This window comes from Streptopelia decaocto, assembly GCF_964273445.1.
Source record: "Streptopelia decaocto genome assembly, chromosome: 7".
Lineage (NCBI taxonomy): Eukaryota > Metazoa > Chordata > Aves > Columbiformes > Columbidae > Streptopelia > Streptopelia decaocto.
In genome coordinates this window covers 42,799,719-42,825,319 of record NC_138661.1, presented here as the reverse complement: position 1 = coordinate 42,825,319, position 25,601 = coordinate 42,799,719, and the positions used below count along the sequence as shown (strand labels likewise).

The window sequence follows — 25,601 nt, the reverse complement described above, 5'->3', positions numbered from 1 at the left end:
GAGCATGGTTTTGTTTAGATAAAATTCTGATCCTCAGATGGAAAAATTTCTCAGGGCTCCAAATCTAGCAATTTTTTTAATAAATATCACTGCAGTTTGAGTTTCTTTTCAAAAAATACACTGCAAGCTCTATGGACTCCCATGGGGATGCCAGGGCTAGAAATGTTCTAAAATTCTTTTAACCCCCTGCATAGTATCTGGAAGAGAGGATTTTGTATTTGCTTTTGGATATTTAGTCTTCATTCACTTCCATAAGAATAGAGTAGCCTTATTTAACTAATCAGAAGTTATCTGTGCAGGAATAAAGACGACACAACCTTTTTTGGTTTCATCTGTTGTGACAGGAAGCAAGCAAGAAGTTAACAATTCAAACTATTAGGTGCAAAGATGTCTACCAACAGCCTTACCACAGCCAAACCTCTCCCTTGATGTGTTTTTGTAGAGTTTTCAAGACACCTATTTTGGAAAGTTCTTTGTTCTGCTTTCACTGTCAAAGGAATGACTTTGTTAATGTTCCACTAACAATCCTTTGTACTACAGGAGCAGGTTTCTTCAGTTAGCACAGGACTGTACTACTAAGAGAACTCGCATAAAACACTGGGCAGGGGGGAGGGTGGTGAAAGCCAAGATGCAGCACTACCTATTCAAATAAAGCTTTAAAAGAAGTTAAAAAGGCAGGAGAAAAATACATATGCATTCTTACTTGCCTTCACATTGTTACAGATGGTATTGCATTGTAGGCAGTCTGCTGCAGTCTTTATTAGCTATATCGGACAGATATAGAAAAGAAATTCACACTCTATCTTCACTGGTACACAAACCTTTCATGGGCTGTACTTTTTACATTACTAAAGTAGTATCCTTAGTTATCATACATTCTGTGCATTTGGGGAAATAATCTGTTTTACCAAATGTCACCAATAGTACTAGTACTGTCATTTTACTTCCTTTTTGCCATTTTTTGAATTGCAATTCTGGTATGTCGCAGTGAAGAAGTGTTTCGATTCTGACAGGAAACTATGCATAACTAAACCAGCAGTGTCACAGACTTTGGTGAACAGAGAAAAAAAGCAGGAACGCGTCAAAGGAACCACGGGTTCTTTGCTCGCAACATTTAATCCTGTTTAAAAGCTACTGAAAACAAGCATGTTACAAGGAGTAACTTTATACATTAGAAGTGATGATACAACTTGTCACCTCAAAGGTACTTTTACCACTTATTTCCCAAAACGTTCTGTAGACTCCCATGCTTTTCTTACAATCCAATGTAGACAGGAGTGGCTGCTGATTCCTGGTGTCTGTGCCTATGATGTGTCAGCAAACGTGCCCATTGTTCTCCATCACCCTTTAGACACTGTAAGTGTGGTGCACCTGGGAAGTATGATTCAAAGAAACACCTGCAAGTTTGATAGCCTTGACTTTTGTGAGCAGCAGGGACTAAATCACTGACATACACCGCTCAATTCATGAGTCTTTACAATGTATCTGCTATAAACGTCTACTATTGTAGACGACGACTGTTACAGACATATCCTCTGTAGAATATGGGTAGAAACAGACATGCAATACACACAAATACGTGGTATGTGTAAATCACTATTCAGTGTATTTTCCGATTATCCACTCTATAGTTCAAAGATGAATAGCTTTCAAAACAAAATCCATTTAAAAGAAGTCTATAGGCATCACTTCCAGAAATACCATCTGCATACCAGTACTTTCCTTCCCAAGGAAATCAGAGCAAGAAAAATGGTTCATGGCCAGGATTGAAGCAGAGCTGGGATCTGCACTGTCTGGGAACCACTCTGCAATTCCACCAGTTAGTATCAGACACAGAGATCTAACACAAGTTCTTTGATAAATCATTTTAAAAAGCAAACAAACAAACAAAACCAAAACAAAAACACAAAGCGAAGTGTTAAACTGTTCTTCCAACTAATATTTTGCATTGGGATTTATGCTGTTAGTTGAGATTAGTGAATTGCAGCAGAATATATGAAAGAAATTTATTTTTAACTCTATGTTTTATCCTACACATTTCAAGACAATTTCACCTTCACCGAAGGGGCTTTCTGTTGAGTTGCTGTGTCTCATATATTTCTCTGCTATTAGGAATGAATGACTACTTTCTCACCAGAAGGGATTTGACATTTAAACCAGCTCTGCTAGTATCACTATTTTGCATATATCTAAATACCTTAATAGTAGTGTATAGCATGCAAAGTGTGCTTAAAGTCTAATACCAAGCATAGACAATTTTACTTCTACTCTGAACAGTATACTTGTTCTGTTAAGAATATGAGGTAGAAGGAAAGTAATACAAAAGGGAACTGGAGGAAAATACCACAGCTTCACACAATTCAGTTATATGCAATAATCCTGGATCACATTTGGCTCTTTTATGCCATAGGAAAAAAAAAAAAATATTATTTTCTTTATTCCTGCATGTAAGATAACAATTTGCAGTTCTTTTACATCATAAGAGCTATTCTTCACAGGCTATATTTTAGAGAGAAAGAAAAAGAAAAGCTATCGATGGATGAGACTGAACTTTGACCTTTTGAAAGAGCTAACCTATGAAGCCAAGCGAATGATTGAAGGAGTCATTTATGAGATGCGGGTTTATGCTGTGAATTCTATTGGCATGTCCCGGCCAAGCCCTGCTTCGCAACCCTTCATGCCAATTGGTGAGTTTTGCCACACTCCATATTATTTCTAGGACAAAACCAAGGTAAGGCAATTTTCACGTCAACTCTACAGTTGCCCTTATACCTAAGAAGAATGTGTTGGGGAAGAGGCTGTCAACCTTCTCTATATTCTATAATCAACCTTTTCTTTGTTATCTTTGTCTTCTCTATCTCTTATTTCCCTTCCTGAGAAGCACAGAGGTTCCAGTTTCATGAAATTGCTGATGAATTTTTAGTTGTTATTATTAGAAGTGTGAGAGTCAAGTTGGATCTGGAAAGGAGGAGAACTAATTGACAGAAATTTCCCTGTCCCTCTCAGCTTCCCCCATTGCCTTATGAGTGCAAATATCACAGTATCCCACCCAGCACTCCCTTAATCCTGGCCCTCTCCACAGCTAAAAGGATAGCTGATTAAGAAAATATTTGAGGAATGATTTTCTATAAATAATCCTTCCCAATACAGCAGGGCAGTGTCTCCTGCAGTCCCTGAGCAAGGAGCAAATTAAAGGAGTCCTCAGGAAGCCTGCCTGCTAAGAGCTTTAGAAAGAAGACCCACAAAAGTACAAATAGCTGGAGATAAAAATGACTAGAGTTGCTAAATCTACAAATATCAGTGAAGGGGGACAGCCTGCTGAAGGAGATAATATAAAAGCAGATGATGCTGCAAAGGGGTCAGAAGGAAAGGATGAACTACAAGAAGAGTGTCTTAATTCTGAATTTCAAACACACAACGGCTGGTCTGCAACAAAAGAGGACAAAAGAAAACCATCAAGCGGAGCTACTGGAAAAAAAGGTCCAAAGTTTTCATGGGATAGGCAGAGTTTTACTTGATTAAGGATAAAGTTCCCACTTACTGCTTCAGAGAAGAGGTTTGGGGTTTTGCTCGGTACTGTGTGGTTGTATATGCTCCCAACTGCCTTTGCCCGCCGTGTGCTGTTCACGGTCCTTCCACCATTTGAATGTGAAAAATTTTGACACAGATACTAAAAGAAACTGAGTGATTTTGTTGGTTGGTTGGTTGTTTTTTTGTTTTTTTTACAATAACTTTGGGAACTGAGATCAATTTCAATCAGTTGCACAATATATAAACCTGTATTTAACTTATTTTATATAAGAAATATTTCTAGCATGTAAAATGTATATTCAGAAGATGCTCAGCATGTACACAGCGTATGCCCAAAATATATTTCTTTAACGATTGCTTTTATGCCAAGTATACTAAATATTATGTTCCAGCACTCCAAATATTATTTTGAAAAAGTTATCTTTCTATTTATTTTTTGGAATCAAGTATTTCACAGCAGCATTTGTATGTATTTGAGATTCTCCAGTAAGGACTTTTTTTTCTTTGTTTTGTTTTGGTTTTAATTAGTAGACAACAGGCATACTTAAGAAGACTGACTTTAGCTAGTGGTCTTTCTGAACTATGGATTTAAAAAGAGCCATGGCACTCCTGTTCTGAAAATATATGAAACAGCTATATCTAACTGAAGTGAAAATTCTTCTGCCCCAAAATATTTTTCTCAGGCACATGTCTATTACAAACACGCAAATCAAACTAGTGTTTCTGTAAACATGTAGCCAGAACTGTTGGTCGTTTTCTCCACTGTTAGAGGAAAATTAATGAAGTCAAATTTAGCTACTGATTAATTTGGTCCTCTGACTATGTGTCTTTTGTCTAATTACAATCAGAGTATAAGTACAGCATAGAAATTGCAGGCATTTTAATTTCTAAATTTTCTGCAGATTTCTGCTGACAATTTGACTCCCTTCTGTGACTCTTCTTTTTTTTTTCATTGGCTTTTACTCCCAAGGAAGCATATGTGAATAGGAACTACTATACTAACCGCTTGGTCCCTTCCCTATTACAGGAAACTTATGGTGCATTTCTATTAATGAAGTATTAGGTGTTACATTTTACAACTGAGCTTCAGGTAAACTTGTTTTTAAAATTTTTTAAACAGATAGTAGTATGTAATTCAGCTGCTAATCACTCCTCCTATAGCCTCTAAATTCTCACAGTCATATTGCTGTTTCCCAGAATTTACCTCTACATATTTCCCTATAGCTCCTCCAAGTGAACCAACACACTTTACAGTGGAAGATGTTTCTGACAGCACTGTTGCCTTGAAGTGGAGACCCCCTGAGCGCATTGGAGCTGGGGGATTAGATGGTTATATTGTGGAATACTGCAAAGATGGATGTAAGTAAGCACTAGTACCAGACAGCAGGAACTGAACATTGTTAAAATCCTACAATTGCAAGAGCTTCACTGCAATATCCCAATAAATTAGCCATATCCAGTATCATTACATTTGAACTCTAATCTACAACTAACACCCTTGCAAACCACCACCAGACTTACCATGACAAGACTGTAAAACCATGATACTGACATGAACCGTAACATCATCTTCACAATCATCATAAACTTTAATACAGAAGAGTACTAGAAAAATACCAGTGTTGTTCTATAGTCACTACTATGCTTTTGTAGCATTCACAAATTGCATATTCCTTAAAACCAATCTAATAACATGACTGTAACAACAAACTATCAAGTAACTGTTACATTATCTCATTTAATACTTGTGGTCTGATAATAAAGTGTATAACTCCATCATAACTACCACACTCAATTTACTGTGATACTACAACACAACATTTATGTCATAAAAATCAAATAACAAATTTATAATCACTTCCATCATGAAATTTTCTCTGACACTAAGCTCAATTGCCATATAACCTAAACTAGGGTTTTTACAGGGTGTAATTTATCCAGAAATAATTTATAGTCTTTAATGAGATATCATAATGGAACTACCAGAATCTCTATGTCAATGTCATAGAACGATTTTATCGGTTCTACTTCTCTGTCATTACAATAGGTAAGGAAGCTCTAAGACTTCTGTTCTACTGTGTCAATTGAGAAGTTAATAATAAATTCCAACAGTTACGTGTTCTATTATTGTTTTCAGCATCTGTGGCTCTCACCAATCTGTTTGGACACCCAGAGGAGATATACTTATTCCAAGAAAAAATAAAATTAAGATCTCCCTTTCTTGCAAAAAATACTTTTCAAATTCTCTACCTTAACCTCTTGCTAATGAAAATAAATGTAGAGAAGATCCACAACTCTAAGCTCAGTAAAACAGAATGCCAAAGGAACTACTCAAAGATTATTCCCTTACCCTTAGCTATTTTGAATAAACAAAATGTATACATTCTTTAACTCCATGTGTAAACACATCTTCTAGATCCAGAGTTCTTTTTTCAACTTAGTTTATTCCCTTTTAAGTGTGGTATTGCTTGTTAAATTTGTTTTACCTTAATACAAATTTACTTTCAATTGTAGACAAGGCACCAGCTTGGAAAAATAATATGTTATTACAATATGCAAATCCTGTACTTGCAGCTACAGAATGGATTCCAGCTCTTCCTGGCCTAACTGAGCGCACATCTGCTCTGATTAAAGACCTGGTCACTGGGGACAAACTTCATTTCCGTATAAAGGCTGTAAACTTGGCTGGTGAGAGTGGAGCAGCAATAATCAAAGAGCCCGTCACTGTTCAAGAGATTTTGCGTGAGTATTTAGACTGAATAAATCTTATTAATCTGTTTCCTCTGGTCAAAGTTCTAATCATGTACACATGCAGAAAAATTCCAGGACTGACAAGCCTGTGCCTTCTTCTGTGAATAAAAACCCGAACAGCTCTTTCGCTTTGACTAGTCACCCAATATCTTCCGAGACTGAGAACATTATTGTATTCTCCAGGTCTTATATTCCTCAAGCACAGGTCTTAAAACAAAATCCTACTTCTTACTTTCAAATTATGGACATTTCACTTCTTTTAATGGCACTGTCAGCATTTAAGAGACACATTTTTTAATATTTAGCTCTCTGCTGGAAAAGCTGCTATATTACTGCAAAATGATCGCGTTGGCTGTGGCTAGAGATCTATTTAAATAAAAGCAGTTATCTGTACTTGATTGTCGTAGGTTATTAATTAACACCCCACGTATCACCCAACAGCAGTAGATTATAATTAATTTGACTGGAGTCCAAATGATACCAAGAGGTGCTAATAGTGGATTCTTCAACCTTGATTCACATGAAGTGTCTGCCAGAGTCTCACTGACAGTAAAATGACTCTGTGTAAATGAAATGAAGTTGTAATGTATCTCAAAACCAAATGGACATGAAGATAGATACTCCAACTGTATGTTAAGAAATTCTTTCTATAAATGACTTGGAAAAGAATTAGGAAGACATGGAGAAAATAGAAAACTTTCCAGTGAGGTGGAGGAGAGCAGAGACTAGATGAAAAAACATGCACTAGCGTCCTATTTTTGTTAGTGAAAAGTAAGCAGCTGCAATGAGACTCCACTCCTTGCACCTAAAAGAAAGAACTATAACTGAATGACTGTAGAAAGGTAAAGGAAATCCATTGATTGCTCTGCTTTTTGAGTAAGTCCATAAACACCTTCAAATGGCAATTTTCACAGAGGTGCGGTAACAATATAGCAATAGATCAACCATAGTCTATAATCACTCTTTTACTCCAATACACCCTTTGTCTCATTCCCTCTACTGAACTGATGAAGTTCTCCAAAGTCCATACAGAAGACTCACATCCAATGGAAGTCACCCAAACCTGGCATTTCAAATGTGACAGTTTCACAAATCCTGCTGTCATTGAAACCTGCTCAGTTGTAAATATATAACTGAGATTGCTACTAAATGTGTATCCAGTAGCCAAATACATTTGAAAGTACTTTGAGAATTAACTGCTCCCTAACTGTATAAACAGTGTCTGCACAATTATGCTTACAAATATCCAAGCCTCTCCTCTTTGGTGTTTTGTCTTATTTATGCTATAAGCAATATTTCAAAGTATCAAATCTTTGTATTTAATGTACTAATGCTTAACTGCAGAACGTCCCAAAATCTGGTTGCCACGCCATCTCAGACAGACTCTGGTGAAGAAAGTGGGTGAGACAATCAACATTGTGATCCCTTTTCAGGTATGTATCATCTGTTCCTATTTTGTCGTGGTTATTTATCACTACTTACCTAAAGTACTTTCCCTTGTCCAAGTTCCCATCGCTTCACTGCTTAAGCACTATTACACAAAGTATGGCTGATGATTTAAAAAACCCTCTCAAATGTTAAAGCAAAAAACAATAAAATCACGCTTCTTTCAGTCACATTTTTTTACACTCACAGTTTCTTCCATAATCCTTCCTTTTGGGGAAGAACAAAAACTAAGTGCTGTAAGTGCAAGCCCATTCTTGCTTATTGTCCATAGGACGCATCTTAAAGACAGAAGTACACAAAAGCATAAGAATACAACCAACTACGCTTCTGGAGCCAAGGTACATGATGTTACTAGGCAACTTCTTTGCCAAAAGAGTGTATGTTCATTTCTGAAAGGCTGACTACAAAAATTAGAGTTTGTACATAAACAGAATACCACAATTGGGCCTATATAGAATCCATGTGTATACAAATAATAGCTTGGTTATTAGTGTACGTGAGCTCAAGGTTAAAAAACACAGCATGCCAAGGATTATCAAGAGCGCATGCATGGAACTACACATGCACTACGGCATGCACCAAATTGCATATACATAGACACAGATTGACCTAACCAGTTCCCCTATCTTTGCATGTTCTATAGCTGTATAAGCAATAATGACTACTCATAAAACACTACATGACTTTTTTCAGATGCAAGACTATAATGTCAATATAGCGCAAGAATTAGTGTGGGAAAGAAAAGGTTTTCTGAGTGACACACAGGAAAAGAAAATGTAAATTGCAGATTTGGACTCTCACAGAGATATCCTTAGTAATAATGGATATATCATTTAATCTAGTCCTCATTTATAATTTGAAGAACCTAAAATTTCTCTGCTGTCCAGTTTTGACATTTATAAAAATGTAATCACCGTCGTTAGTGAAGAGTTTTGAAATTCTCATGTAAAGACACTGGAGATGTAAAACATTTTTCAGCCAGGGAGATATATATGCACACATTACCTATATTCTTTTGTTTGGGCAGTACCAGCAGGAAAAAAAAAATCCATAGAGGAGCAAAATCTATGTAAAATAAATTACACACATCTTTTGCCCTGTGGTTACTGGGTTACATGAAAAGTTGCTTTTTCACAAAGATATATCTACTCAATAAACAATTGCAAACCAATACATGGAGTAACTGCCTTGAATTGCATGCTTGCACCACTTTGATATGATTGTGTGCTTATTTTTTTCTTCCACGTTTCTTATCTACACAATTGCTAAAATGGCTGCTTTACTGAGCTCTAGATTTCTGCAAAATTTAAGATTTTACATCTGATATTTTTGACTTATTTAAGTCTTAAAAAAATTACATTAAAGATATTTTTGCTGCTTTAATGTCTGAGTTGAAGAAAATTTGCACAAAATTGACAAGTTGTCCCATAAGCTGAGGAAATTATAAAGTTTGGCGTTTTAGAGGTTTGTGTCGTATGTCCCCTATATCACTATCTTCCCAGCATAACCCACCTTTTTTGCTTAGAGCGGTCTCATTGCAATATTCCCAGCAATTTGCCAGTTCTTTGCCCTATTCCCCCACGGATAGTCCTACATGACATGTCCTCACTTCCCCAGGCCAGAGAAAGTACATGCTGCAACTAATCCAGAGCTTCACTTATCCTGCCTGATCATTCAGCTCTTGCCAAACAAAACAGATAAAGACTAAACCTTCCCTGACTTTTCCTCATCAGGGACACCAATGAAGGTTTCAGTATTTCACCCTGTCATCAGTTTTCACAAAACTGTACTAAGCTAGTCTAAGAGAATTCTAGTGCCCTGTCAAATTTAGCTGAAATGAATTAATTCAAAATTTCAGTAGCACACAAATCATGTGATGGTATAAACTCTCATCTCCTAAAAAGTAAGGCTGACAAACAATGCTAAAATCTATCCATCAACACCAAATTTTAGCTTGAGAACAAAACTAGAGGATTTTAAATCAAGAGAGAATTTTTGAGTTAATTAAATTTGTAATAGTGCTGAATTGCAACTATAGCTACAATTCTTAATACTGCAAAAGCTATTTAGAATATGCAAAACTGAGGATCTTTCAAAAAAATTAAAGCAAAATGAACATTTTATTCTATATTTTGAAAAAGTTTAAATCACTGACCATTTCTATTGAAGCGAAAGATTCTAAGTAGATATGATTGCAACTTCATATTACAAAAGGGATAACAAAGTAAATACATAAATACTGGAATTAGTGTGAACCTTGAGCCAGGGAATAAAAGCAAGCAGAATATTATGTAAATAAACTATAAGTCAGTGTCTTCTACAATTTACAGTTTCTGTGCAACCCTGCCAGTGACCTCTATGGTCACTACCATGTCATTTAACACTGAAATTCTATTAAATACCTTGTCAAGCTATCCCGGGCTAAATGCTATTTTCAAATCTATCAAAATCTTTAGATTGAAATTTACAGAAAAGAACAAGTACAACATTATTACTAACCCTTTTTCTGTTGAGTGCATCACACAGGTGGGACATTCTACTTAAAGGAAAGGAATAAACACATTCTTGTTTCAAAATTAACTATGTGGGCACATGATTGAAGGGATATTATGTGCTATTCGTGGATAAGATTCACGGTATTCCTAAGCAGTCTTCTTGTCCATATATGCATTAACATAAACACCAAAAAGCATTTAAATTCGTTCTTCCCTTGCAGTAAACTGCCTGAAGTTTCTCTGGTGTGCTATTTACCCACTGTCACTCACTGTTCTCTCTCGGATTACTTATTACACATTGCAGAAATCCAATCCTCTGAGATATGTATTAGGAACATTCTTTCTATCTGTTTATGCTTTTCACAGTCTATAAATATAAGAGTATATGAAAACCAACACTCTCAACACTTGCAATCTTTCACTGGCAATCGTAGCACCTCAAAAAGGGAGGTGCTGCGAGTGAACATATCTGATCAACCACATTCAAACACCAACAGTAGCAAAACTTAATTTATTTCTAATAAATTAATTTCCAATAAATTAATTTCTAATAAAGTATTTCTTCTTATAAAGATAATGCTATGGTTTCTCATGCCCATTTTTGCTGAGATATTTAAGGCCAGATACTCAATTCACCTCATCACTCAGTCCATCAAGAACTATTACATTTTGTAATAAGTCTGAAAACCTAGCCAAGCATTTGTCTTGACAAATTAGAATTTTAAAGAAAATTTCTATATAACTATACCATTTTAAGTAGATTGCTTTTATTTTGAAAGTATTCCTCTAGACAAAACTTTCAATCAGAATCCTCATGTCATTTAAAAATACACACATATGTAGAAGGTAAAATACAGTCAATTACTTGTCAAGTTCACCAACAACCAGGATACAGAAAAAAACCCCACCATATCCTTTTACTTGTTCGAGAATTTTCTACTATACCTACCAGCTAAAGGAGGGAAGCCATGTCTTCCTCTAATAGGTTTTCGTAAGGGTTCTATGAAATTATACCAGGGTGAAGATACACTAGAACTGGACAAAATGATCTTTTATCTAATATTTCAGAGCTACAGGCCTGAGGTGACTATATGACTTGCCTGAAAGCAGTAAGAAAATCAGTTACCAGATATGGAAAATGGAAGATCCAAAACCATTGCTCATTCAGGTTTATCATCAGCCCTGATGTAAAATCAATCACAATGTATCTGAGGTTTTAGATGCCAGAGAAAAAAACGTATCTTAAAGAATAGCGATTTCTAGGTGGTTTAGAGCCCCTTTAAGTGTAATTTTGGACAGATCTTGGCCTAACTTTTCTAATATCACAGAAAAATAAAATGATGCTACACAGACTTTCTGAGCAATTACCAGACAAACCTGAAACAATGGTGTAGCAGAGCACAAAGACTTCTTTCTATTTTGCCTACCTTTTGGCACCTAAACCAAGAGTCTGGGTATCCTAATCTGCCTCTGTAGCCTATGGAAAAAGATACAGTCTTACAGAGTATGTTTCAGACACCCAGTGAAGTGGGGAACCTTCTAGAGGTGCTTTCTCTGCTGTTCACTAGAGGCAGAGGGCAGTAGGTATCCTAATTTCAGTGCCTTAGACTGCAGTTCCAAGGCAGCCTAAGCAGATCTGACTGCCGTCTTGGATAGTCTCACCTTCCCTCCCCCACTCATTTGAGCTACACCTGGGGTTCACCCAGCCCTGTGCTGCACTGTTCCACCATGTTCATCTGGCAGAAACTCAAAAAACCCCACAAAGTTATTTTCTGCTAGATTGACTATAAATACAGTTATGAATTACACAGTAAGTTTCACATCCAAGATTTCAAGATTATAACAATTTTTTGAAATATCTTAAAAATACTTGGGGATAGATAATCAAATATTTTATGAAATGGAGGGAGAAGATGGGGAAAAAGTTAATAAACTCCTTAAATATTAAAGACTTCTGCTACTTAATAATAGAGTAAAACAGATCAACTGTTGGCTTCACAGGTGCCTGGGTGCCTGAGAGTACCATACCCGTACAAGTATATTTTTTCTGGGTTTGTTCTCAATGCAATTTCAGTCTCTAACTATAACTAAATGTCATCCTCAGGGAATGGTGCCACTAAACCACACAGATAAGAGCAAATGTTTGCATGCAAGAAAACAAATTGCAAAGTAGAGTTTATTATCCTGACTCTGCATATTAAATTAAGCTTTCTAGACTTACAGATCACTTAAAACCAGAAAAAAAAAAAAAAAAAAAAAATCTACTGTAGCCTAAAAAGAAAATCTCTTTTTTTCTCTTCAGGGTAAACCAAGACCCAAAATCACTTGGATGAAAGATGGTCAAACTCTAGATTCCAAAGATGTGGGAATTCGGAACAGCAACACAGACACAATCCTTTTCATCAGAAAGGCAGAGCTTCATCACTCTGGAGCATATGAAGTCACTCTTCAGATAGAAAACATGACTGATAAAGTTGTAATAACAATGCAAATCATAGGTAAGAACCTGACATCAAAAATAAGCATAACATACACAACAAAATAGTTGCCACACTGAGTCAATCCAAAGGTCCAGCTACCTCAGAATCACTTCTCTGACAATGGTTAACAGCAGATGACCAGGACAAAGCTCAGAGGAGGGCTAGCATGTCACTTAATTTTCCTAGTATATTTTCCCAGCTTGAAATTATCTGTATCCTAGAGACTTTCTGAGGTAGAGGGATTATCTGTGTGCCATAGCTCCTGAGGGATTTTTTTCTTCCATGATTTTATCCAGGCAGTTTATTAATTCAGGTCTAGTTTCAGAATCCAAATAACCTTTGTAAGGAATTTCAGTTTAAATGTATGTACAGATACCCATTTAGTTTGTTTTGAGTATCTCTCCTGATAATCTCATTTAATGTCGATACAGTTTTGTATCAGAATAATTTATTCACATTTTCTATGCTACTCATGGTTTTACAGCCTTCAGTCACACTACCCTCAGTTAACAGTCTCAAGTTTTAGACCCTTGTTTATTTCCAAGATGTCTTTAATCATGTTTCTCACCCTTCTTTCTACCACTTTGAGAGTGACAAAAGTAATTTGAGAGTTTTGGTGTTCTTGGGAATAGCCATATTGTCCTCAAGGCAGGAAATCTGAATCCTGGAATAGACATACTCTTCTTGGGTTTCATCAGCAGATAAGGACAGTGAAGATAAAAATCATTGCACTAATGTCCCTCTACTGTTTTGAGAATTAGAAACGACAAGAAGACACAGTCCTGTGAATTTGGAAAATTCATGTTTAATGTCTTACTCTGCTAAGAGCATCTAGTTAGCTTGTGGCTTAGTGGTGGCTTATTCTCTATTATACAATTTCTAGTCTCTTTTCTAGTGTCATTTTAAAGGAATGCACTGCCACTTCCCTTGGGATTTTGAGAGGTATATTCTGAGATCTTTTCTACTCAGATTTCATTAAAATTCGACCAGAGCTCTTCTGTTTCTCCCCATTACAGTTCTATGTAACATTCTTTAAAATTGTTTTTATTTTTTTCACCCCACTCTTTCACAGTGTAATCCCAAATTTCCTTCAACATATCAAGACATATTTAGAATATTTATTTTGGCACAAAAAGGAGTATTTAAACATAACTCCTTATGCTTTCAAATTAAATATATAATGTTGACTGTATTCTGCTTAAAGTTTTAGAATGTTGGCAGAATGGGTATGCAGTGGTGCCAAGAGCAAAAAAAAAGGCATAACAAATTGAGCAAATGTGCCTTAATACCACCAGCTGCTTCTGCTCAAGAGGATGGCTGCAATTCTGCAACAGCAAAATAAGTAAATGGCAGCTAAAACAATGTAATTCCAAGGGACACAGGTAAAGGGGTCTAGTGCTCTCTACACACCAAAATTCCTTTCTAAACCTCATTAGTGACTTCAGGTTCTAGCACATTGCTCTTACAGCATAGTACCAAGTATCTTTCACCCATTGTGTGGTATGTAGAAAGGTACACAAACAGATACATGTACTATTGTCCAAGAGTTATTTCATACAGAAAATCAAAGGCTGAAAAAAAAATAATAATCATATCATATAGCTTAATACATGTCACAGTTGGAGGTCAGGTATTGAACTTTTTAATTCTTGGCCAGCTTGCTTGAATGAAAGGGAATAAATAAATTTCATTTAATTCTTGGCCAAGAAAGGGCTTGTAACATATACAGGTACTTCTGCAACGAAGGCATCTGATCCGATTCTTGATTCTGTCACTCTTCCATCGGAACTACTTCTTTTCAGTTCCGTCAACAGCACATTTTGCTCTCAAGATTTTAAATTATTTTGGCAGGAGAGAAATATGGGTGATTCAGACACTCTTTCTGTACTACTGGTAATGCTTTAGATGCTGAAGCACAGCATGCTGAAAAGCCAACTCATCTTTCAGAGATAGAAATCAACTAGTGATCTTTTGAGATCTCTGTTCATGAACTAACTTTCTTTGGCAAGAGTCTGCTTGATGAAGGATTAATATTTGTAGCTTCAGTCCTTACATTTTTGAGAGCAATGCAAGAATGCCAGTAACCAAAAGCTTTGCTGCTATAATGAGGCAGTTCCAAACAGGAGGAAACATTTCTATTACTGTCATCACCTGCTTTTATTGCCAAAACAATTGCTGCAGTCTGCTCTAGAGATCTACAAAGGGTGGAGTTTTACTATGGCAATACAGTATATTTAAAATACTTATAGAAAGGTCTTATATAATGAAAATATTTCCAATCTCTGAAAAATACAGTTCCCTCAGCTTTTACCCCACTACATTAATCAATAAAAGATGCCTTCCATTACACCTTCTACTGATAAAGCAAACCTCAGTTCTGTGTTTTGTTTTGTTTTTTTAACTGGAATTATTTATTGTTCCCATTATTTATTATTTGAAAATGTAAATTATCATTTCTCTTTGAAAGACCATGGCCACTTTTTCTCTTCTTCCCATTCTATAGAAGTCAGTAAAACACAAAAATCCTCAGATAAGCTTGTATTGAGGGTAGCGGAATATAAATCCCCACTCCAACACAGTGTCCTACAGAGGAAAAAAATTTGCTACAGATGCATCACTAGGATTAACTTTCCCCACCCTCTGTTCAAACTACCAGCCAGAGATGTACTGGTTAGTACTGATAAAGGAATATTCTACAATTCTACAAAGGAATTTTGAGTAGATATTCTTGCAGATTGCATTATCCCGTCAAATCACAAAGATCAAGCATATAAAAATCCATTCAACAAATTTATTCATCTCTACCTTTTGTAAGATTTTCCTTTACAAAGACTTACAAGTACTGAGGCTCTCAGTACACTCTTTTTCTTTATTCCATCTATACCATTATGGGTAGGTATAATAATTTATTAAAAAGGGATTATTTAATACAACATTGAATTGTTATCACATTAATCCAATAGCAGGTTAAGGCTTAAACTGTTCTTCTGTTCTTAATAAAGTCATACTATGAAATTGTTCTCCCCAAAAGCCATTATCTACATCTATGTACATAAACATATACATAAGAATGTCTTAAATACACACACACACACATTCTTGAAGTATAACTCTTCCAATAGATTACCGAATTAATGAGTGACCTGTCATCCTATTGTTTTCAGTTTTGAAGGGAAGTTCCCTGATATTTGCTTTTAGATAACTAGGTGCAATAAGGCCCAAACTTCAAAATCTATCTGTCTAGTGAGGCTTCTCCAAAAAGTGTACTTTTTCCTTTCATTGCACCTAAGACTATATTTTTCTTCCCTTTATCAATCTCTTCCTATAAGATTTAAACCAACTACCACAAAACAAAACAAAAAAACCACAAAAAACACCACCACGACACACACCAAACCCCCCCATCTGTTGTGTAGATATATCTGTAGGTAAGTTTGCAGGAAAAATACTTGTAAAATTAGGCACATACTGTGAGGGGTTATAACAATAGGTAGGCTTGAAAATCATTAACAAACTGCTAAACATCACAACATCTTTCTACTATTTTCTACTGATTGTAATACACTTATTCAGCACTTGTAGGACTTTGCCCACTGCAGCTGTTGCAGTTTTCATACCCACACACATATTCATATGTAGTATGCAAAATTCCTATATTCAAGTTAGAATAGACTAATTGATTTTTGTATAATGAAGATACACATCTAGAAATATATCTAGATTTTTCTTAAGCTGTGATTCCAGATAACAGCAAATGCATTTTCACATCTTCATAAGCAATATTGTTCATTTGACAACACATTACCATTCCCAGCTTCAGAAACAGGGAAGAAGTTGGTAGCTGTTGAGCAATGCATAAGATGGCAGCTTTTTCTCTAAAATGTCATTCTAAGAGAAGAAGGAAGAGGACATCAAATGGAATGAGAGTGATGCCTTCTGTATTCCTTATTGAACTTCATGTAGTGTTTTAGTTGGCTCCAGTGTTCAGCAATATGAAGGAGGACAAAAAGGGTTAAAGTTACTTATAAAGCAGTTTTTCATTCCAAAGTATGTCAGTGAAAAGAGAATTAGCACATTGTGCTTTGACACAGAAAGTCACATTTACCTTAATAACAGTCAAAGGCCAGTTTATTACTGGTTTGCCTATCTTTCTTTAAGGAATTAAATTACAAGAAATCTATAGTTGCATTTCTTTGTGTTTTGCTCATCTCAAACCTACATCCACCAGATTCTATTTTCTTCATTTTTCCAGATTAGTTACAAAAAGGAGACAGTTTCCATTCAGCTATCTAGAATTTTCCCAGACTACCCTTCAACTACTCACAAGACCTTCTACCCCAGGTGTAATGATCATCATCCCCAATAAGCCCTGTAACAGCGAACAACAATCTACCATATCAAAAAGAAGAACCAGCATCTTCAAGTTAAACCAGAAAGGAATATTACTTAATAAGTCTAATTTAAATGTTACAGCATTTGACTAAACAACATTAGCAGAAATACGAATGATCCTTAAAAGAAGGAAAAAATGAAACTATCATTTTATGATATATATTTTTCTATATATTTCCAGGCATCTTAAAGTGGACATAGGCTACTGTACCTCTGAGAGTTTGCTTTTTTTTTTCTAGTTATAACAGTGAAATATCAATAGTGGGCAAGCTAAGAAGCACTGAGGCAATGGGAAAGAGTCAGGTATAGTGCCCAATGGCTGGCCTTCCTTGGGCGGAGGAACATACACCCAGTTGCCTCTGTTGTTTATATGGCTCTCAATGTACGTAAATGGCCACTAAATTGCATTGAAGTAAAAAAGCAAATAATAAAACTGTAGTAAAAGAGTTAATCGCACCCACCCAAACAACACAACCTACTTCTTCCATTTTAGGGAAGAGTTTTTCTGGTTCCCTTATTACTAATTCTAATGTGTTGTCTATTTCTCAGTAGGTTTTAGGCCTCCCAAAAAAGTATTAAGACAGTATTTGAAAATTTCCCAGCTTTCCTGTTTACAGTGTATTGATATTGAACAAGTACAGATTGCTATCAGGTTCTATTTTTTTCCCTGCATGGGAGGAAATGGCAAAGCTCTTAGATCTTGAAACAGAAGCAAAGGGTTTTTTTCATGTCTCCTCTGCAGACAAGCCTGGTCCCCCTCAGAATATAAAGCTTGTAGATGTTTGGGGATTTAATGCAGCCCTGGAGTGGACACCTCCACAAGATGATGGCAATGCACAGATCTTGGGCTACACAGTCCAGAAAACTGACAAAAAGACAATGGTAAGACACAGCACTGAGTTGGTGACTTTGTATGGAGTTTAAACTACTACCTGTTCTGGGAACATAGAGATTTGAGGAAAACAGCTAAATTTGTGACCCTCTTTTTTTTGTCTGAATTGTCCTATGGCATATCAGAGGCAGTTAAACATTGAAGAACAAAATCTAAAAGGAACCAAATGAATAAATGCAGGGTTGTGTAAAATGCCCAGTAGAAAATGTAAAAAGAGAGACTCAGCCTGTCCCATCTCTGGTGGTGACTGGACAAACAGCTCTACCCAAAAGGTGCAATTGTATTTTTCATTTGGAATTATATTTTTCACAATTACAAGGGAAAAACTGAAGGGGAAGGAGGAAGTTAAACTCAGATGTGGGGTATACTAGGGTATATACTGGGAGAGGTATGAATGCCAGTCCAGCTGGAAAACATCCTTCTCATGGAAGTTCCCATCAAGCAGCCATGTTCTGAGGTCACATCTTGTGTCAGGTTTGCCAGATATGAGTAGGGCTAAAATGTAAAGAGATTTTTTTTTCCCTCAAAATTCATACAACTGTCACTCCAGCCAGAAAATAAAAATAGGAAAATGTATCAGCTGATCTTCACAGGAAGGAACATAATATTTATTTCACAGGCTAGTGTTAAATACATGTCTACTTGTCTTTTCCTTGTAGCAAAATTAGCACCATGTCTGACCTTTCATAGTATCTTTTTAAATAGTATAGTCTTGTTACAGGAATGGTATACTGTTTTTGACCACTATCGTCGCACAAACTGTGTAGTGTCAGACCTGATTATGGGAAATGAGTATTTTTTTCGAGTCTTCAGTGAAAATTTATGTGGATTGAGTGAAACTGCTGCAACCACCAAAAATCCTGCCTATATCCAAAAAACAGGTAACATATTCTTCTAAACAAAGATCACAGAAGTCACTAAGTACCGCAAATAATACAGTGGTAAATGGAAAATACAATACTCTTAGGTGCACCACTGGAGATATTTTCATTAGTTAGTAACTAGCACTTTTAAAATATTTTAGCATCAAGAGCCCTTACCTGGGCAGATCTCCTGTACTAACACAAAAATCTGTTCTAAAATATTTAATTATGCTGTCTTCCTAAACTATATTATTTTACATTCCGAGGTTAAAAGTTTAAGATGTCTGTGGTGAAGACTTCCCCTGCAGGCACACGGCTTTCATATTTTTAACAGAAACTGAAACCCCGTGGCTGCTAGGACCTTTTCCTTTAACTGAAGTATTAAACATGTGATGTGTATTACAGTGAAATGAATTTAAAGATTTGTTATATGATCAATGTCATAGCTTTGAAGATTTTCTAAATCATATAGACAAATTAAATGACAAATCGATTGTACACAAGTCAAGAGAATTGAAAACACAGTTCTTACTATTTTATTTCTTTGAATTGCAGGCACCACTTATAAGCCACCTAGTTACAAAGAACATGACTTCTCCGAACCTCCTAAATTCACTCACCCTTTAGTAAACCGTTCTGTGATTGCAGGATACAACACCACGCTCAGCTGTGCTGTAAGAGGAATCCCCAAGGTACAAATTACAACAGGTGTTGTCATTGTCACAACAAGCCAAGATGATGCTTTAGAATTCATATCAGTTCAGCATGACTGGAGTGTACCATGAGTATATTAAGAAAAACCCATCCATTTATCTCCCATCTCACTCATAACTGATGCTTAACTAGAATGCATGGTGCAAGTGTTTGTGTGGTTGTGCACAGAACCAATGGGGTGATACAGTAAAGGAGACAGTGGCAAGGACAGGCATTGCTTATGATAACACCATGCCATTGAAAATGTATCACATGTACACAAAATCTACCCACGAAAAAAGGTAAACAAATAAAAAACACGTATCTTCCCGGAATGTATATTTTGTTCTCTTCAGTCTTTCAAGAAAACAGCAGTTAATATAATATATTGTTTCATTAACCTAAAGGATACATAGACACCAGTTTTTCTGTTATTATGTCAATACATCCACATAACTTTTTGAGAGCCTGAGTTACTTTGCAAAATTAACTAGAATAAAAACTGCTGTTATGTGTGAAGTTTGGGGGCTTTTTTTTCTCTCACAGGAATATTTTCTCAGTCTAAATATATTTGTTGAAGTCTGTACAAAGAGTACTTTTTTTTTGTTAAGAGCTAGGAACAAGCAGTAAAAACTGTATCAGCTAGAAGCTAAATTTAGGTTTCTCAAAAAAGGGAAATAGGCTTTTTGTCTGCAATGAAGGAATTTACCATATTATGACATAACCTTGTCATAAATTTAAGTTAGTGCAGTTACAAAAAATGTAGTAACCTTTTTCCTGGCTCCTTATTTCCTGCTCCTTTCCCTTCCTCATGCCTGCACAAGAATCTAATATCTACATAGCAAAATATGCAAGATTATAGCTCAAAGTTAAATTTAACTCAAAAAAAAAAAAAAATTAGAGACAGTCTTAATGCAATCATTTGCTGCAGTTCATTGGATGAAGGAGCTCCAGACAAAACTCAAATATAAAAAGGAAGCACACCCACATAAATAACTGCAAAAGAACATCACAGAAGACACACCACCAACTGCAGGCAAAATCCATCCTCCAGTAGCTGCCTCAGCTTAGATTCATCACGAAATTACAGTGTTAGTAATGATATTCTCTCTTGGTTAACTGACCTTTTTGTGCATCTGTATCCACTTCATTCAGTTTCCATGGTTTTAAGAAGATTCTAAGAAAAACATCATATTTTACAGCTGTTAAATACAGTAGTTGCAGGCTTCTGACTGTGAGCATGCTCGCTCTGCCTTCCACATTAGGATACAAATAGTTCTTATCCTTCAGTACACCTAATACTCCAAAGTAGCTTTTCCAGATACGTTTCGGTACTTGCATTGCCCAAATTAACCTTAACAAACAGTTTATGTAGCTACTGCATAAGTCTGCAACAGACAGTAACTTACTTTGATAGAGCTTTCCAATTTGAATACCTATAGATTATCAAGCATACCTCAGATACGATCTGTATGGCACCAAAAAGTTAACACTTCAAGCAGAGCCAATATTCATGCCCTGGTAGCAGTGCTGAAACACGAGACATATACGCAGGAAGATGAAGAGGCTATAGAAAAAGAAGCAAAAAATTTTGAGACATGAAAATGTCCAGCTGATATCTTTAAAGAAAAACAGGCATGGCAACTGGAATGGACTGAATTGTGTATCACAGGTCAAAGACACGAGTGATTCAGTAAATTTGAGTCCACTCTATAAAAGTGCAGTAGTTTTACAGGTTTATGGGTGACAAAACAGAAAACGTTAATTCCAGAAGTAAAACAGATGACTGCAGAGCTTTTTCTTCTACTCTTTAAAGACTATTTATTCACTATATGTAATAACAAGTTTGAAATAAACAAAAGCAGTTTGCTTTATATAAGATTTTTAATTTTCAAAATTTCATTTATAAAAATGGCTGGAACTGGTACAGAGCCAACCACTTTATTGCTCAGTTGAACCCAACCTGAACTCTATTTTGAAATTCCTGAAGTTGCTAAACATATTCTAAATGGTTTGGAAAATCCTTTCCCAGCCCAAACCTTGGCATTCCAAGTTGGCCACCCAACACCTGCAGACCTTTATGACATTTCTGCTGTAATAATCTGTGCAGTTTAACTCCCCTTTTGTAAAACATTTGAAGCATTCAAATATATTTTAATAAGTACAATTAAATAACTCCTGAATAAATAAATTTTGTAGGGTTTTTTAAAATTGTGATAGAATAGGGTGCAGATCTACATTATCTACATGCTATTTGAGAGTTAAACAAAATACTGAACATTTGAATTATTAGTTTCACGAGTTCGTACTGAATAAGGGGAGGTTCCTTCAAAAATTAATACTCCTGTATAATATATATAGTCCTCATTATGCATAAACCTTTGATGGCTAAATTAAAGCTGTAAGATCAGCCATAATTCTTCACTTTTCTACCATCTATTTTAAAATTCTTCTTTTGTGTTCTTTAGCCAAAGATATTCTGGTACAAAAACAAAATGGATCTTTCTGGGGATGCCAAATACCGCATGTTCAGTAAACAGGGCGTGTTGACCCTGGAGATCCGGAAACCCACTCCATTTGACGGTGGCTGTTACACCTGTAGAGCTGTTAATGAGTGTGGTGAAGCTGAAATAGAGTGCAGACTGGATGTCAGAGGTAATCGGGTGAATCTTATGGATGTAACACTAATACTGCAATGAAGAAAGAGTAACAGCTAAAAAAAAATAGTTCCCCTTTATGTAACCTTGACTTTTTTGGTGGCATATAAAAACTTCGTTAATCACATGCACCAGCAAGATTGTGTTTTTCATTCTAAACTGTTATCATAGAATTAGATTACTTGCTATGTAATACATGTCTGAAGGTGGACAATTATTATGCTTCTGACTTAATATATAGCCTAGAGAAGATACTTAGCACTGGAATGGAAGTCTAGCTACAAATACCACATTGTGGAAAACTTTATTATCCTGTGTACCTATAATCAAGTCATTAGCCTTTAGACATATGTAAAAGATAGTGCATGCTACATCACAAACATTTATCAAACAGATTTCTTATTCTGCTTGACAAAAGGGCCAGGAAAAATAAAAGTCACATGTTTATAACACAGCAAGAAATATTGACAAAATATTTTTGGTAAAACTGCTACTATTGTATCTATTTGTCAGTATGAACCTATATAGCAGCACTTTAAATGCTCATCAGAACCAGAAAAGCTGTAAAAGTGACCTGCATAACAGTCATTGATGGAGAGTCGTCTGCAGCGTGGCAAGCCTGAAGGGATTTCCACGCAGCACAGAGTTAGACATTTTACTGAGTGCTATCAGGGATGTGTACACAGTACACCTTGCAGTGTTACACACCAATCCCCTCGCTGGGGTCTTGGCAGCAATTTATCTGCATTAGTATGATGATGAACTCAGACTAAGACCTCAGAAATGTCTCACTAATCCTTGCAGCAGCTTATTAAGACTCTTAGGCTACTCTCAGTTCAGTGGCTAGCTCAAGTATTTCTGGTCAGTGCTACACTGTACAGTGTAGCCATGGCTCAAAGCATAATACTATAATCTTGTGAAGCTTGCTTTATGAACATCACATCTCCTTGGAATCATCAGATAAAAACAACTACTATAAAGCTTCCATATTTCACCTTCAGCACCAACCCTCAATTTAAAATTAGCATCCTTTAATGTCTGATAATATCTTTTTTTTTCTCTCTCCAGCACCTCAGTAAAACACTGAACCTCAATTCATCTGCAAGTCAAGGTATGAATCAAAATAATTCAGCTGGATAAAGGAGTGATGACTATATGGTTAGATACAGGATTAAGCAGTCACTAGATATTCATGTTAGAGACTATGCAATTTTTATAATGTTGGTAGGGAGGTGCTTGTTTTGATTTCTGTTTGATTTTTCAACAATCATACTAAGATCACATTCCTGCAAGTCAATTGATTTAGTTTATTTTAAAGACAGGATTTCATGGGTCTCAACCTTTAATATGCTGTGCCAGTGTAAAAATCTATAAGAATAACAGAGTACTTAGTTGACTGCTTTTCTTAACTGACTACAAGCACTCCCCTCTAGGAGACATTTATTAATAAAGACCTAACTGCTATCAAGAAGCCATATGCATTACTTTAATGAAGCAAGCAGAATTAAAATTACAATGAATCTAGAAACATAACATATATTTTAGATTTAAAAAAAAATGAAATAGCTATAATAAACAATCCAGTAATATATTTGACAATAAATCCTTCTCCCTGTCTCTGTCTCAGCATCGGAATGGAACTTGAAAAGAAGAAAATTGAAGAAATTAATGAAGGATAATTTCAGTTACATTCAGGAGTCATGCTCATCTTAAAATTCCTTTAATATATGTATACTAGGAGGCCATGGTGTCTCTAGTGTCCTGACTGCTCAGCATGTTTTCAGACAATACTTCCTCTTTTCATACATCTATTTTAGTTACATTGCCACCATTTCCATGTGAAGAAATTCAGGGAAATCAAGAACTTCCCTTCATTACGTACCTTAGATAAGTCTGAAAAAAACCCTACCATTACATGCAAACCCATTCCATTCCTAATGTCTGAAAAGAACACAAACTCCCCACTTCTACAGTTGTCTCTATTTTCTCTTCTCAGAATTCTGACATTCTTAATAAGAAACAAGTAGCTCAGAATAATGAAACACTAACAAATTATTTTTAACACTTAATCACCTTTCATTATGCTGATCTCTGCACAATAGAAAGTAACTTTCATTCCTACTGCTGTTACTGTCAGTGCATGAAATCTCCACTTCTGTGCTCTTGAGCAGATCTTTGCAAAACCACATCCAAAACATACCATTTGGGAATCTCTGGCTTAAGTTACTGTTTTGCTTTATACAGAAAATAGTTTATTTGATAATTAGTCACTACTGGGTTTCTAGCTTTTAAAAAGACACCAGCATAGAATTCCATTTATTAGATTTTTCTGTAACCAATCATAGACATCATACTAATCTACAGAGAAAATTTGGTACATCAGATTAAACAGTGAAAGATGTAGTGAAGAAGATTATTTTCACATAAACAAAAAGAGCTTGTGATGAATGCAATAAACTTACTGCCATAAAACATTACTGAAGGCTTTTGAAAGTTTGTGAATGCCATGCTTGTATTGTGGCAGATAATTTTGTCTAATCAAATGACACAATAGCATTTCTGGTTTCTCACCTACTAGTTTGAATAGTATTTGGGGTGGGGTATTTTTAAACCTGCAGTAGTTAGTAGTTTCCAGCTGGAAAGTACTTTTTCATGATCACCCTAAAAGAGAAGGTTGGAAGATTAAATTAGTCCAGGGAGCATTGCTTTTTGGAAGAATCAACACAAAGGAACTGAAGTAACACTACTCTCCCGCCTCCAACATGCCAGTTGAGATGGGAAAGCATGTCTGACACAGCACGTTAGTTGTATTAAACAATATATCTTCATAATAAAACCACTGATGACAATGATATGTGTATTTTTATTATTTTATTATGGTATAAGAACAAAGAAGAGTACTCCTCTAAAACCAAAGTCAACTTATCCAAGGTTAACTTTTGGCTGTCACACATCATTATTATTCAACAAATAAACAAAAAAGATGGAAAATATGCAAACAAGTTTGTTTTGTACTTTCATTTTCTGAGCAATGTTAATATTTAAAATATAAGGCGCACACCACACATAAAAGTCAGAGATGCTCTGTGTTATAAAGAACTTATACCCAGAACACAGTGGATTAAGAGGACCACCCCAGTATCCATGGGACAATGTCTATGGAAAACCAAAGACTGACCTGCAAGAGCTTGGATTACAAAGGACAGTGTACCCTAAGGAGAGTTAGGTGCTGTACCAAATACATTCTATTATCAGAAAGGTGTTTCATGAAGAGAGTAGACTTTTATGCTGTAAAAGCCACAATACTGAAAAAGTACAAAAATAAATCAAGAGTCACTAAGAAAATGGCATTTTCTGCTCAATTCTTAGCTATTCAACATGAGTACAATGTTGTTGGGAAG

At 35.7% G+C, this 25,601-nt stretch overlaps 1 protein-coding gene across 1 annotated transcript in view; it reads left to right on the top strand.

Annotated features, from left to right (window-relative positions):
* Positions 1-25,031, top strand: part of MYBPC3 (myosin binding protein C3) — a 63,401-nt gene extending 38,370 nt beyond the window's left edge. The window contains exons 23-33 of the mRNA XM_082058073.1: positions 2,499-2,687; positions 4,756-4,890; positions 6,106-6,273; positions 7,627-7,715; positions 12,526-12,721; positions 17,838-17,977; positions 18,709-18,868; positions 19,406-19,542; positions 22,012-22,198; positions 23,269-23,311; positions 23,828-25,031. Coding sequence (XP_081914199.1) covers positions 2,499-2,687; positions 4,756-4,890; positions 6,106-6,273; positions 7,627-7,715; positions 12,526-12,721; positions 17,838-17,977; positions 18,709-18,868; positions 19,406-19,542; positions 22,012-22,198; positions 23,269-23,279 — 1,412 coding nt within the window. The 3' untranslated portion in view covers positions 23,280-23,311; positions 23,828-25,031. The remainder of the gene's footprint in view (positions 1-2,498; positions 2,688-4,755; positions 4,891-6,105; positions 6,274-7,626; positions 7,716-12,525; positions 12,722-17,837; positions 17,978-18,708; positions 18,869-19,405; positions 19,543-22,011; positions 22,199-23,268; positions 23,312-23,827) is intronic.
* Positions 25,032-25,601: the final 570 nt, after the last annotated feature.